We start from the raw sequence: 15,843 nt of genomic DNA on the forward strand, positions 1-15,843 counted from the left end.
ATATATCTAAACTATATTTTCAAAAAATAAGTTTAAAAAAATTGACCCTTATGACTGGTTTTGTGGTCCTGGATCACATATGCGCTGTAAGTATTGTCCATATATCAGATTTCCACATATCTGACCTGTTTGAACACACCCAAAGGTGATCAGAAACTCCTCCCTCTTGAAACACCTGACACTCGACTCAAAACCAGGAAGAGACTCATTATTTCTCCTGTCTGTCATTCTGTCTTCTGTCTTTACTAAAGAAAACAGAGAATCCGTGAAGAACAAAGACAAACACTTAAAGAACTTTTGGGACGTTTGTTTCTGAACAGACAGCAGATCTTTGTGATTCATTTTTGAAAGTGTTGTTCAGAAAGTGAAAGTACAGTTTAGACTGCTGGAGCTCAAACTGTGAAAAATGGCTTCACTATCTGTAGAAGAGCTTTCTTGTCCCGTGTGCTGTGAAATCTTCAAGTCTCCTGTTGTTTTATCATGTAGTCACAGTGTCTGTAAAGAGTGTCTTCAACAGTTCTGGAGAATCAAGAAAACTCAGGAGTGTCCTGTCTGCAGGAGAAGATCCTCAAAAGTTAATCCTCCTACTAATCTTGCTTTAAAAAACTTGTGTGAGTCGTTCCTGAAGCAGAGAAATGAGAGGAGTTCATCAGGATCTGAGGAGATCTGCAGTTTACACAGTGAGAAACTCAAACTCTTCTGTCTGGAGGACAAACAGCCGCTGTGTGTAGTGTGCAGAGATTCGCAAAAACACGAAAATCATAAATTCAGACCAATCGATGAAGTGGTTTCATCACATAAGGTAAGACAAATTAGTTTTTAAACCTCATGCTTCAAAGTATTTTAATTGAACAGGAGTGATCTGAACCCCATTATCAATGCAGTTTTACAGATTTGGTGAATCAGTAACTATGGGGGAAATTACTTTCCACACAGGCTCAGTTGGTACTTAGTTTAGCATGAGATGTTCACATAAACAGAAAAAATCAGGACTGCATTATATGACCACATCACTGTATCGTCTTTTCCTCTTTTTACTCTAATCTGGTGTTTTATGTATTTTTATTTTGTTTAATTCTAGGAAGAGCTCAATACAGCACTGAAATCATTACAGGAGAAACTAAAACACAATGAAACAAGGAAAGGAAAGTTTGAGAAAACAGTTGAACACATCAAGGTGAGGAAACAGAATCGAGAGTCATTTTCATTCCAGCTGTAGGATCACTATATAAAGTTATGATCTGATATATTTAATATAATGGACTCCAGCTGGTTATTTTAGTAAATGAGGATCATCAATCTGCTTCTGGATCCGTTATATGTCTGTATCTGAGTTTCTCTCAGATCTGAATGATGTGATTGTGTTGATGTGTGTTGATGGAGATGATTGAAGTGAATGTGGTTTGATTTCAGTCTCAAGCTGAGCACACAGAGCGTCAGATTAAACAGCAGTTTGAGAAGCTTCATCAGTTTCTCAGAGATGAAGAAGAAGCTACAATCACTGCACTGAGGGAGGAAGAGGAGCAGAAGAAGCAGATGATGAAGGAGAAGCTGGAGGAGATCAACAGACACATCTCAGCTCTTTCACACACAATCAAAGACACGGAGGAGATGATGAAAGCCAGTGATGTCTGCTTTCTAAAGGTCTGATTTCAGATCATTGATTGATTGATTGATGATTGATTGAGTTGTTGATGATCAATGGTGTGTTTGTTCTGCAGGAGTTTCCAGTCTCAATGGAAAGGTGAGTGATCTGCTGGTGTCTCTGGTCTCTCTGCTTCTGATCCAAAGCCACTGCAGTTCTGACTCCTGAATGTTCTTCCAGAGTCCAGATCTCACAGCCGGATCCACAGACGCCTTCTGGAGCTTTGATTCATGTGCCACGTTACTTGGGCAACCTGCCGTTCAGAGTCTGGAAGAAGATGCAGGACATCGTCCAGAACAGTGAGTCTGACTGCAGAAGATCTGAGCTCACACACATACACTAGAAATGATGCATGAGGGGGAATATTGACAGATTTCAGCATTATGTGGGAATAAACAGATCATCTACTGCAGCAAAATCAGCAGATCACTTTTAGAAATAATCAATCCCAGAATTCAATCTGCTTGACTTTCATTTTCAGTCTAATGAAAGACACACAAGTGATTTCAACTGTTTTTAAGACCAAACTGACAATGATGACTACTGTTCATATACTTTTGTTTTTATTTATATTTTGAATTAGGGTACCTCAAGTACCCCAAGGTCATTTATTTCAGTTAGATGGCAAATCAACTTTTCTAATTTGCATTTAATTTTAATTATTAGATTTTCATTTAATGGTTATTTTATTTAAGCTTTTTTTAATTAGAAATAATCATAATAATAATAGTTTTAGTTAATAATATCAGCAAGATTGTTATTTGATTGCATTACTGTGGAATAAAACCTACTGTGTATTTATTTTTATTAAGTAAGCAGAGCTTTGATTCATACGAGAGAAACACTGAAGAAAATGATATAAACGTTATTGTGTATTATTCTAGTTTATCTCATTTGAATATGACAGCACTGTGTAAAGTTCTGTACAAAGACAACATTTTGTATTAAAAGCATCTTCTGACTATAATTGAATATAAATGACAGCAGAAATCAAATGAATATCTCTTGAGTGTCACTCAGTGTTTCTGATTGAACTTTCAGTATTGATAAATCACACAGAGAATGACTGACAGTGATGAGAGGAAAATGTCTGATGTGTTTGATCAACAGGACGAGTGTCATAATTCATAATCATCTGTGTTTGGTTCACTCTTGATCATTATATGAACATCAGAATAACAGCATCTGTTGATTGTGTCTCATCAGCTCCTGTCATTCTGGATCCAAACACTGCATATCCATGGCTAGTCGTGTCTGATGATCTGACCAGTGTGAGAGACAGCGGATATAATCCACCTGTTCCTGATAATCCAGAGAGATTTGACTGTCTTTACTGTGTTTTGGGTTCAGAGGGTTTTAACTCAGGAACACACTGCTGGGATGTGGAGGTTAAACAGAATAAATACTGGAGTCTTGGAGTAACTACAGCATCAAACCAGAGGAAGAGACATGTTTTCTTTAACACTGGTGTCTGGTGTGTGTGGTACGGATGTTCTCCAGGTTCTGGTTTTCAGGTTAATCAGGATCTTGATCGTGTGAGAGTGAATCTGGACTATGACAGAGGAAGGGTGTCATTCTCTGATCCTGTAGCTAACACACATCTACACACATTCACAACCACCTTCACTCACACACTACTGCCTTTCTTCTATTGTTATTCTTCCTCTCTGAGGATCTTAGCGATCAATAGTCAGTAATGGTTACTCCTGTAGGTCTGGATCTTCCTGCTTTCATCTTTCATCATCATACAATATTATGTTTCCAGCATGATTAGCATGTTGCTAGCATGTTGTTAACGTGATTCTAACAAGATTAGCAAGTTGCTAGCATGTTGTTAATGTGATTCTAACATGATAAGCAAGTTGCTAGCATGTTGTTAACGTGATTCTAACATGATTAGCAAGTTGCTAGCATGTTGTTAATGTGATTCTAACATGATTAGCAAGTTGCTAGCATGTTGTTAATGTGATTCTAACATGATAAGCAAGTTGCTAGCATGTCGTTAACATGATTCTAACAAGATTAGCATGTTGCTAGACGAGTTTGAATGAGTTTGATTGGATCAGAAATAGTTGACAGAAGGTCAGTTTGATTGAGTCTCAAGGGATTGTGGGAGTTTTGTCAGTTGGAGTTTGAATAGTGTTGGTCATTTGAACATTAGTCAATGTAAGTCTATGGGATTTTCCCCAGTTTTAATCCTCATTTTTAGGAAAAGCGTGAGTCGGATCAGTTAGAAAAGATACAGCACACATGGTGAGATCAGTCTGAAGATCTGGCCTGAGTTTGGAGTTTGTGGAGTTAAAGCTCTTGGAGGAGTTAGAGTTGAACATTTTAGTCTCAGAAGAAAAGAATAAGAAAAAGATTAAATAGCATTTCAGTAACTTGTCTTTCTCAAGCCAACTTAATATCATACGGGTCAATTAGGGACAGGTTTGGTGATACAAGGCTATTGTGAAGATTATTTTTATCCCATATTGTTGAAATATGATTTAAGGAATATTCTGTTTAATGATATCAAATAGTATTCTTATAAGTGTTGAAGTAATAAAAACATGTTTCTCACCCAAATGACAAAGTGTGTTATGAGTTTACCAAGCATTCAGCTAAACTGAACTAACTACTCTTGACATAAACACTGTTACAGCAGCTGAGAGTGCAGTGACAATAGAGATACTAAACAAATCTGTGAATGTGTGCAAACATTTATAAATGATGAATAGTCTCCACTTTAGATTGGGTACTGCAGAAACATTAACACATGATTAATAAATGATTTGTAAAGATGTGAAAATAGGGTGATTTTGGCAATTAAAATGATGCTCATAAAGGTACTAATGATTAGTAAACGTTTCTAAACATTTACAATTGATGACTAGATTTGACTTTAGATTGGGTTCAAAAACATGAACAAATGATGTGCAAATAGTAAAAATCTTCACAGCAAACAAAGACCAAATATATGACCTTCACTGACTGTGGTTATGAGTTAATGAAGAATTTGTGAAGTGCTTCAAATGACTAATTAAACTATATTTTCACAACATTTGTAAATGTAAAAATGAGCATTAGCATTAATGTTTGTTAATGATTCATTAATGAAGCTTTTAATCTTTTAAAAACTGAGCAAACACAAAACACTATCTGTATTAGGATACCAATTGGCTTATTAAAGAGTAAACAAGGCCTGATGTTAAACTGAACTGAAGGTGAAGGCTGTCAGTCGCTGCAGTTACATTGTTAGACCAATAGATGGAGACAAGGATCTTTATGATTGAGTCATCATTAAATCCTTCATTAAAAGTTGAAAGGATTCTGCGACAAACACAGTTGCACTCAACATTATTCAATCCCCAGAAACTGCAGTAAAAATACAGGTTTTTCTGAAGATGGATGGACTTTATATATAAAAACGTGCGTCTACAGTTTACTGGCATATTCAAAGTGATAATGTAATGTTTTAAAGTCATATGATATTTTGAAATCTTAAAACACAATTAAGCCTTTAGAAACTCAGAAACAGAATTAGCTTGGGCTGTTCCACTTACATAAACACATTTGGTTCATGAATGTGGCAAAGTCAACAGAGCTTTCACAAAAGCTATAGAGAAGAAGTAGTTTATATATTGAAAGTCCAAATCTACAAGATTTCTAAGACATTAAATGTTTCTAGAGACACAGCTGACAGCCTTTTTTCTTAGTTTAAAATGTGTTTGAGAACCTTTGAGGACTATGAACAAAAAAAAAGCACAATATCATTAAATGAGAAAACCTGCAATGTACAACCAAACAATTGGAAGATAACTCAATGAAAGGAGAAAAAAACATTTCAATACAGTGTATAAGAAGAACACTAGACAAGCATCGCCTTCAAACAAATCCAAAAGCTTGTAAGTAGACTTAGAGGTGGACCAGTTCTGTTATGGGGTTGTTTTACTTGAGCAGGAAGTGGAAATCATGACCGTATGAAGGACATTGTGAATTCTTTGAAGTATCAGGACATTTTGGCAAGAATTGAAATGCCTTTGGTGCAAAGACTGAAGCCGATGATCAATGGACTTTCCTGCAGGACAGTCATCTCAAAGTATACATCCAACTATATGCTTGGTCATGCAATGTATTTAAGTGAACTGTTCAGTCTCCAGATTTGATTCTTATTTAAAATATTCAGTTGAATTTAAAGAAAGCAGTGGCAATGTGGAAACCAAAGATTATCAATGATCCAAAAGCTTTTCAAGTAAAGAATGGGTCAAGATTTCAGTAGAGAGCTTACAGAAGCTTCTAAGCAGCGTTCATTGGTGGTTTTAAAGAACAAAAGATTTTGCACTAAATTTGACTTTTGATGGTTGAAAAAATTCGAACATTACCGTTTAGATCCTATTTGATTGTTTTCACTTTTCACCAACTTTACATTCTCAGAATCATTTAAATGTGAATTAATAATAAACTTTCTCCAATAGTTTACTGATGCCTTTGTTGAACTGTTTTCATAAAATATTGCTCTCTGCAGCAAGTATTTCAGCTCAAAGGGGTTGAATAATTTTGACTGCAGCTGTATATCACTCTCATCTTCTGACTGATATTTTAACGGATATTTTTTTTTTTCACTAGAAAAAGGACAAACATAAATGATAGTAAGCACAAGCCTACACGATCAGACCGTTGTTTAACTGTGGATCCCAGTTACACAGAGCTGTTTGGTCGACTGACGGATCTGTAGTGATTTCAAGCAGCCAGAGATGGGAAGTAATATAGTACAAATGCTTGTTACTGAACATAAGTAGATTTTTCTGCTATCATTTACTTCACTATTTATTTTTCTGACTACATTTTTACACAAATACTGTGTCTGTATTTTCTACATTTTACATTTTCAAACCTGGCTTGTTACTTTATTGCATTTGGTGAATCACCATTCGATAACAAATCTCTAATAAATCATGGATCAGTTAGTATTTACTGGCTGTTCGGCTCGTGCACGCGCTCCGTGTATATGCCAAAGGGTATCTATCAGAGTAATCAATGCGAGAGAATCGAGGATGAAATGGAAGCGTCGGGTGGATCAGAGGCAAAACTACTGACCTGTTCAGGACTTCAAGTGCAGGTCAGTTTCATCTGTAACAAAGTCCATTTAAGGCAAGTCATTTCAGTCAGCGGCCATCTTGGAAACGCCTCTCAGGCATGCAAGTGCAGCTCCTATCTCTATGAATGGGGAAACGTAAAAATCTCCAAAACTGTTTACCAAGCTAACAATTGAATTTCATATTTGAAATCACCGATTAAATCTTACAAGAACTGCCTCGCAGATATCCCCAGCTAACAAAATTACTCAACTGTTACGTATCTGCAACACAATCTGGTGACTAAAGTTCCATCGTGACATTTCTTTATTTGATAAATGATAGAAAATATCTCAACTTGCTGACGATGCTACCTTATTTCTCAAAGATTCATTGAAGTATTAATATTATTTAATCTTTCTCTGAAGCCTCGGGCTTATATTTAAATTAAATTAAAATTAAATTATTACCTATTTTGTCTCTATAGCCAACAATCACCAATATATCATAAACCTGTTAAAGACTGTGTCAAGTACCTGTCACAGTCTGGCGGGTTGTGGAGTGGAGATGGAGGAGGAGAACCAGAGTAAATGCAGTTAATAAAGTTTATTAAATAAAACACTGAATAAACAAACAACCAAACAAAAAACCAGGAGCATGAAACAAGCACATGTAACGTTATTGACGGACAAACGGGAGTGAGGAGACACAGACTTAAATACACTGAACATAGGGCGTGGTAACAAACAAGATAACAAGATGACGAGGGGGAAATACAAATATGGGCAAGATTAAACCAAAATAGACAAAACCAGGAGGGGGAGACAAAGACTAAACCATTACACTAGAAACATAGGGGGAAAACACTAGGAAAACAGAACAGGACAGGACAAAATACTGACAGTACCTGGGGAATAATTCATGTATTTTTAATCTCTATTTATTGATGAGTGGATAGACAGAGGTATTGTTTTTGTTTTGGACTTATTTAAAGAGGCAAATTTTGTACAATCTTCCTCTGCCAGCAACATTTTTCAGTTCTGTCATCAAAAGTTTGTCTCCAAGTTACGTGCATCTATTTAAAACATACTGTCACGGGGTGAAGAATCACACGACAAGGAGAGCTCAAATTAAAGCCCAGGTGACTTCCTTCCTAGGGATGACAGGCTAGTATTTAAAGTTCCTTCCACAGTATTCAACCACCACAGCTCCTCTGTGCCAGCTACTCTGGAAAGATGAGCCCAGGGTGTGGACACAGGAATGTACAGAGGCAGTGCACACCCTCCATTCCCTCCAGCAGATCCAGCTGCGAACCCCACGAGTGCAGCTGCAGCTCCGCCTCAGCGGAAGCGGGGCCAGACCCGCGGGGAATGCTGGTAAAGGCTCCATCCTCAAAGAAAGCCTTCCAGGAATGGCACTGTGGACAGCCGCTCCCAAGCAAACCACACATAGACTGTGTGTATCCTCATCAACAATGTAGCGTTGACAAGGAGGAACACACAATAAATAATGTGGCTGCTCTGCACTAGCTCTTTCTTTTCTATTTCTCCCCTTTCTAGTTGACCTAGTCACTCAAAAGAAAGTTGTGCAAACTGGCACAGAAAGCAGTGACTACAGACAGAACAAACATAGAGCGTTTCGCTGAATGACAGAAAGCTGGCGCCGGCTTCACCGCACGTGCTTTTATACTTCCCGGACGCTTACGTCACACGCTAGGGTGACCACCCTTCCCGTGTAGCTCGTGCACGCACAGCGTTTGAAGCCCAATTCATGCGCCCCGCAAATTGAGACCGTGTCACGCATAATCAATGCTTGCTCAAAAAAAAAAAAAGGTGATCACTCTATATCCTTGAGCCCCAGGCAGCCAAACGAACATTACTTGACAGTTCAGTACGCTACTGTTGCCAGACCCAACCCTCACTTGAACTGCTGACTAGGTTGCTGTCAACTTTTTCGTTGTTGTCATGACAGCCCTCATGTGCATACCAGACACACTGGGAAGGAACTTTTAGATGCGCGCTTTCCAATTCGAAAAATGGAGAAAGAGACTGAGTCTGAGGCACCGCCATCTCCAATTAAAAAGAGAAGGCGTGGGTACAAGAAAGACTGGGAAAATGAATATTTGTGGCTGAAAGCTGTTGAGGAGGTGTTACGGTTTGGTGCTGGAACGACGAGACGAGACACGAATTACAAATAAACAGAGTCTTTAATATAATCCAAGGAGCAAACTGATCAGGAACATGAAGTACATCCACACACGTAAGCGTAAACATAAAGCAAAGACCAACAGTAAACTCAACTCAAAGACAGACTTATGAAGGGTGACTAATTACAAAGACAGGTGATACAGATAACAAGGACTAAACCAAAGCAGACAGATTAACGGGGGGGAGACAATGGGAGAAACCAAATACATGACATGACTATGACAGGAGGATACCGAGAGGGCTTTTTGTGACCATTGCAAAACGTCCGTCTCAATCAGACATGGAGGAGAATATGGTGTCAAACGACACAGACTCATGGAGACTCACAAGAAATGTGTCCAACAGAAAGAGATATCCAAATCTATGGATGCTTTTCTCCGACCTAAAAACGACTTTCTAGCTGACAAAGTCACTGCTGCAGAGGTGACGAGTGTGTATCACACTGTCCAACATGCCACATCATATCGAGCAGGAGATTGCGGCACAAAGCTAGCCCCGACAATTTATCCGGACTCGGACATTGCCAAGAGGATGACCTGTGGTCAGACAAAGGCAGAAGCCATTGTCACGGATGTGCTTGCTCTCGCCTCAGAAGACCACTGAATGAACAACAAGAGGCAACAATCAAAGGTAAAGTTAAAGTTATGTTCATGGATGTAACGTTGTGTGTTAGCTATTTGTGTAATGTTAGCTAATCATCTTATTCTACAGTTAAATGTCAACTTTTCCTTCAGTTCACTGAAATTGCATCAGAAGCTAACGTTAGCTAACATAATGCTGCTCATCCGTGCCTTCGTGAAACCAGGCTCTGTGTATCCTCACATGATTGTGAGCAACATTGCACCATTCGTTATCTACCAAACTAAACAAGCAAAAGCAACTATAATTTTTGAAAAGGTATAAATATTTCTATAGATAATATTTATATAAAATCAATAATGATCAAAACAGTAAAGCAGTATCTTGTATTTTTATAATAATCTGTTTTTAGAGAATCTCTTTAAAGTTCATCCCATTTGTGTGTTTGTTTCCACAGCCCACACGCCATTCTTCTCAGTGGCTTCAGATGCCTCCAATCATGGAACCACCAAGCTCTTCCCACTGTCAGTGCGTTACTGGACGCCAGACTTGGGAGTACAGACAAAGGTCCTTGATTTCTATGATGACAGTGATGAAACATCCAGATAGTCACCAAGCTGGAGGAAAATGGACTGGGACTAGACATGATATCTGCGTATTCTGCTGACAATGCTAGTCTGAATTATGCGAGATACAACTCTGTCTTCCAGAATCTGAAAGAGAACTTGTCGTCAACAAGACCTTTAACCACTTCGCCTCATCTGCCAAACGCATTGAGGAACTTAAGTCAAGAAAATTTCCCTATCTTCAATGTCAAGTATTTCTGCAGACTCTGTTGATCTTCTCCTGGCGTCCTTTGACTCAAAAGTTAAGAATGTCATTGATGACATTGCACCTGTGAAAATCAGAATTTCTGGCGAACAGAAATCGCCGTGGAGAAAATCAACAGCAGTATGAAAAGACAATGCAGAAAAGCTGAGCGGATGTGGCGGAAGACGAAACTCGAAATTCACTATAGCATTTATGTTAGAACCTCTGTTCTGGGTCACTGCAGTTTTTCAGGTCTGTCTAGTGGATCAGCAACAAGCGCTTGGAATAGACAACAACACACCAAATTCTAATACAAGTTGGTTTATTGTTATCTACTAAAGAAGATGGGGCAGTCCCATCTTTTATACAGCACCCTTACAAACCTTCAAGTAGGCGGGGGTTCACATATCATTTAAGAAAAATACTTCTACATATGGGAAGGAAAAAAACAGAGCAGGTATAAGGAAGTGAACAATCTCTAGGAACAGAGTGCAGCCGCACCGAACTGGTTTCCTGCCCGACAGATGACCCTGAGAAGGCAGACACCACAAAAACAACTATTCGACACACAGAACCATATCATCACACTCTTAGGTGAAATATCCTGTAAAACATAAGGCAACTACCAAATAGGAAAATAAATTGCATTACAAAAACACATTTATTCTTATAATCCCCTCTTCCAGACTCTTCTCTAGAGTCTGGATTCTCCTGTATCCTTCTGTGGCAGTGGGCGATATCCTGCAGAGATAGCAGACACCATAGTATACATACGTTTTGTGAAACATTTCACAATGCATGGACCAAAAATACACAATGAAAACAAAATAAGTAATACCGGTATTATCATTGAGACATAAGGTGCAAACGTGCCAAATAGGCTAGAGAGAATACCCCAATTCCAATTGTTAGTTCTAGACTTTAGCTCATCCTCATATATCTGTGATGAGATCTGCTTCATAGTAGCTACAGCAGTGCCAATTGATCCCTCTGGCTCATCATTTGCAGGTATGTATGTGCAGCATTTGTCACCTACAACAGAACAAACCCCTCCCTGCTGGGCAAGAAGCATGTCCAGGGCCAACCTGTTCTGCATGACCACCTGTCTCAGTGCTCTCAGTTCGCTTTGTACCCCTGCCAGTGCAGCTGTGGTGCTGTTAACAAATGATGCCAGTCGATAATGCATGATGTTCTGTTGTCTCAGTAGGTCAGAGACGCCAAACTGAGGTATCATAGACCTCCAGAACCGAGTCCAGTGTGACCTCATCTGATGTTCATCAGGGACATCCTCGTTGTCCACTGATCGTTTGCTCCTGAAAGACAAATCACGTTGTATATGCATAACAGTCACACGATGTTGCAGCTGCACTGGTGCACAGAGGCCTGTCCAGCTCATCCTGTACGTGTTGTTGATTGTGTCGCCACCACAGTACCAGTACCAGTCATCAGCCAGCACTGCACCTTTGGCTGGCCAGGGATCTTCACAGAGTGTGAGCAATTCAATGCAGGCGGTGTTCCTAGAGGTGTAACAAACAGTTCTATTATTTCCCTTAGCACGTGCTGCGGTCTTCTTCTCACATGAGCCCCTCTCGAACCTTGGACAGTAGCTTTGCAGCCACCTTTCTATACCCTGCCCTTGGTTTATTATTTGTTTACAATTTGTAGCACTTATACCTGTCACGCTTTCACCTGATGTCCCATTAAAACAATAAGGAAACATAAAACTTTCTGGTAACACCAGGCTAACTTTTACATCAACAGTTTCAGTTTCATTTTTACTTGATACACTTTTACTTAATGCACTACCTTCTTTCTTGCACGTTCATTCATACAACAGTAATTATGGTACGGTTTAGTTTCATCAGTATAGGGTGTTGTTACCCTCTTTACACACCTAGGAGACCATACATACATTTTCCCTGCATAATCTGTACAGAACACAGTGAAATTGGGGGGGTTCACAGTTATAGACAAATGGTTTCAAGGATACAGTTATTATGGTGCGGAATAATTCTTGACACACCACACAGGATTCATTGGTCAGTTGATGCGCTGTCCAGTTGGCATACTGCCAGAAGAGGTTTCTTTTGGCCTCCTCCTTTGAAGCGTTGGGTACCATGAGTCCAGCTAGGACAATACACATTATTGCTCTGGAAAACAAAAACAGTTAGTACATGTACTACATTGTTCTTCATTTCAAGGGTTTCACTCTGGTTGCATGAATCCACTGTGGAAAAAGATAAGTTAAAACAGCAGTTCTGGTCACAGCTAGTATCTCTGTAGGCCCATCATACAGAGAGTCATTAAGGCCCTCGGTTTTTAGTTTCTTTATGAATACTTGATTGCCCACTTCGAAAGGGTGTGAGTTAGCTTTAGGGATCTCAGGGTGTTTCATGTTAACCCTTTCCCAGAACTCAGTTAATTTTTCTATTAGGCCTACAGAGTACTCAGACATATGATCAGTTAACACCACACCTATCCCTACCATTCCGTGGCGCCAAGGGATGGGGAAAGGTCGGCCCATCACCACCTCATATGGTGATAGATTGTCTAAATTTGGCTGAGGCATCATTCTTAGGTCTGCTAAGACAATTGGAAGAACCCTTGTCCAATCGGATGTATTCATACTGATCATTGCTTTTCTTATCTTTTGTTAAGATACTTTTGATGTGAAAGGTGTGCCCTTATCGGAGTCTATTGATACCGGGATACCATATCTGGGTATGATTTCTTTGGTTAAAAACTGCACTACAACGTTTGCATTTTCCTTCGCACATGGAAAAGCTTCTACCCAGTTTGAAAATTTGTCCACAAGCACCAAGAGGTATTTAAAAGGTCCCCTCTTGGGCATGTGTGTGAAATCAACCTGCCATTCAGTAAACGGTTATAAATTGTGTATAAATTCGAGTGACCCTTTGTTTTTACTATAGCTAACGAGCGAGGTAGACAAGAGGCCTCAATAAGTGTTTCAACAAGATGCTGTTGTTTACTGAAGAAAATAGTTTGCAGTTTCATCAGCAGAAGTCAGCTTCAACACTCTCGATGGAGTGCAGACAGAGGCCGTTTCTCAATATGCGTTCTTGTCTGGACTTGTGTTCTTGTGGACTTGTGAAACGTCATCAGTCGTCGCCCAAGTACCGTTCCAATTCAGAGTTCACATCTAGCCAAGTACAGTTAAAATCCCCGGATGTGTTCTTGCTCCGCCCCTTTTATCGAGGATGCATCAGGAGGTGACTTGTGTTGACTTGATAAAGCTCATAACCCAGAATTCAGTTCGCGCCAACGGACGTTGCGTAATGGCGGAGGAGAGAACTCATAACTGTAAGTGATACATTTTGAAAAAATATTGTTATTGTGTCACGAAATGTAGTTTTAAGATCTTTTGAGGTGAGAATATAGTTATTTAAACTTAAAACTGCTGTTAAATTATAAGGTTAGCCGCTATTTAAAAACTTTCCTCAGAGGATTTCAGAGTTAAAGGTCCCATATCGTACACATTTCTGGAGGTTTATTTTATTTGTTGATGTCCTTAAGAATATATATTTGCGGTATAAATGCCAAAATCCATCTCAATATATTTTTACAGCTCCTTTTTTAGGAGCTCTGTCAAAAACAGGTCGATTTTGGCCCATCTAATTAATATTCATGAGCCTCTCTTCTGATTGGCCTGTTGTTTTCTGAGTGACGCACAACCAGGCCAATCACAGGTAACTACGGTCATGTGCTGTAAGCGTAAGCGAGCTCAGAGCAATAGAGAGAGCTACTCAACAGGATATTTTAGAATTATCATTAATGTTTTTTCTTTTACAAACACCGAATGCAGTAGGCTACATAACTGTTGCTTTAGTACACTCAAAAAAATAAATTGTTCAATGAACATGATTTAATTGTAGCACCCAAAACGCATCTAAACCAATCTAATAAACTTGGAAAGGTTTGAATATGTTATATGAATGTGATTTAAACTTGTAGATTTAACATTGCTTTAACATGTCAGTGTAGCTTCTTTCCAACTAATTGAATCAAAATGTTTGAATCGTGTTAGTCAAATATGTCAGTAAAAGCACTTCAATTCAACAAAATTCTGCCTTGTTACATCTACTAGTTAATGTCTTGTTCATGTATAGTTTTGGTACTTTAATTAATACACATCTTGTTGTTTCAATTAGATTTGTTTTAGGTAAAAGAACTAAGAACCAAAACATTACATCTACAGAATAACCACAAAAACATGCAAACAATTAAACATTTTATTTTTTTATTCAGTTTAAACATACACATACAAATAAGTTTAAACTGCTTTCTGCACTTTACAGTAAGTCTCCAATCCATTTGAGTGTTTGTAAAACAGGATTCAAACAGCATATCAGTCCAAATAACAGCACAAGCCTGACTTCCACACCTTCAGTAAGGACACCAATGTCCTGTGGGTCATTGTTAGGAAGCGTTCCCTCCTTCAGTATAACATACACTCCCGCCACAGTTTGCTCCATGGTACATCTTGACTCGATGTCTGAATCCTGTGGGGCGAAACGCATAAAAGATCACAAACAAAAATAATTATTACAAGAATTGCTTATACACTTATTAGCCACTTTATTATGTACACCTGTAAAGTAAACTTAAATCCAATACAGGAGCTCTGATGTGAATCAGAGGTTATAATTTCTCAGTTTTAAGTTAAAAATTGTCAGAAAAGTGATAATTCTTCTGTTTATTATTGAGGTCACAGTGGGTGCTGGTGTGTTATTGCAGTGCATTTTATATATATATATATATATATATATATATATATATATATATATATACACATAAAGTTATAATTTATCTGGCAACCATATTTAAAATTAATGAGGCTGCTAAAACATTATAACCACCATAGAATATAAAGCACTCCAATAAAAAAAAAGCACGCAAGTATAGTTTTCTGATGCTGTTTAATTTATTTCTTATTATTATTTCAGATCAATTCATATATTTAGTAGGGCTTTACACAAAGTTTTGTAAATTAGGCCCCAAGAGAGATCAATCATTATGAATAAAAAAATTATTAGTTTAGTACATCAACCAATTCACATAAGAACTTTGTCTAAGTGTACCAGTAGTTTCCTATTAATGAACAATTTGTCCAGGTCAATTTTAAGTTAAAGGGATAGTTCACCCAAAAATGAAAATTTGATGTTTATCTGCTTACCCCCAATGCATCCAAAATGTAGGTGACTTTGTTTCCTCAGAAAAACACAAACGAAGATTTTTAATGAAAACCGGTGCAGTTTGCCAGCCTTATCATGGACGTGGATGGGCACCAAACCTTTAAAAGTAAACAAAAACATGCACAGACAAATCCAAATTACACCCTGCCGCTCGTGATGATACATTGATGTCTTAAGACACGAAATGGGGAAATCAGTGAAAAGTCCCGGATGAGTTTGCGCAAGCAAACGTAATCTTTTAGCTTTAAATCGGTTTGAACAATTGGGAGAAGCGCAAGTAATTACCATTTTGAATAGCTGCTATACCCACAATCTCTGTGCACTGTGTAAAC

At 38.4% G+C, this 15,843-nt stretch overlaps 1 protein-coding gene across 1 annotated transcript; it reads left to right on the forward strand.

Annotated features, from left to right (window-relative positions):
• The first annotated feature begins 406 nt into the window (after nt 1–406).
• Nucleotides 407–3,585, forward strand: LOC141330897 (E3 ubiquitin-protein ligase TRIM35-like). Its single transcript, XM_073835697.1, has 6 exons — nt 407–802; nt 1,082–1,177; nt 1,414–1,644; nt 1,722–1,744; nt 1,826–1,944; nt 2,852–3,585. Exons 1-6 carry the CDS (start codon nt 407–409, stop codon nt 3,340–3,342), a joined length of 1,356 nt encoding a protein of 451 aa, XP_073691798.1. The 3' UTR covers nt 3,343–3,585.
• The last annotated feature ends 12,258 nt before the right edge of the window (nt 3,586–15,843 follow it).

The sequence above is a fragment of the Garra rufa genome, chromosome 1, assembly GCF_049309525.1.
Source record: "Garra rufa chromosome 1, GarRuf1.0, whole genome shotgun sequence".
Taxonomy (NCBI): Eukaryota; Metazoa; Chordata; class Actinopteri; order Cypriniformes; family Cyprinidae; genus Garra; species Garra rufa.

Coding starts and splice junctions, on each gene's coding strand:
- LOC141330897 (XM_073835697.1), top strand. CDS start 407: ATGGCTTCACTATCTGTAGAAGAGCTTTCTTGTCCCGTGTGCTGTGAA. Junction 803..1,081: donor AAGTGGTTTCATCACATAAG/GTAAGACAAATT, acceptor GTTTAATTCTAG/GAAGAGCTCAATACAGCACT. Junction 1,645..1,721: donor GTGATGTCTGCTTTCTAAAG/GTCTGATTTCAG, acceptor TTTGTTCTGCAG/GAGTTTCCAGTCTCAATGGA.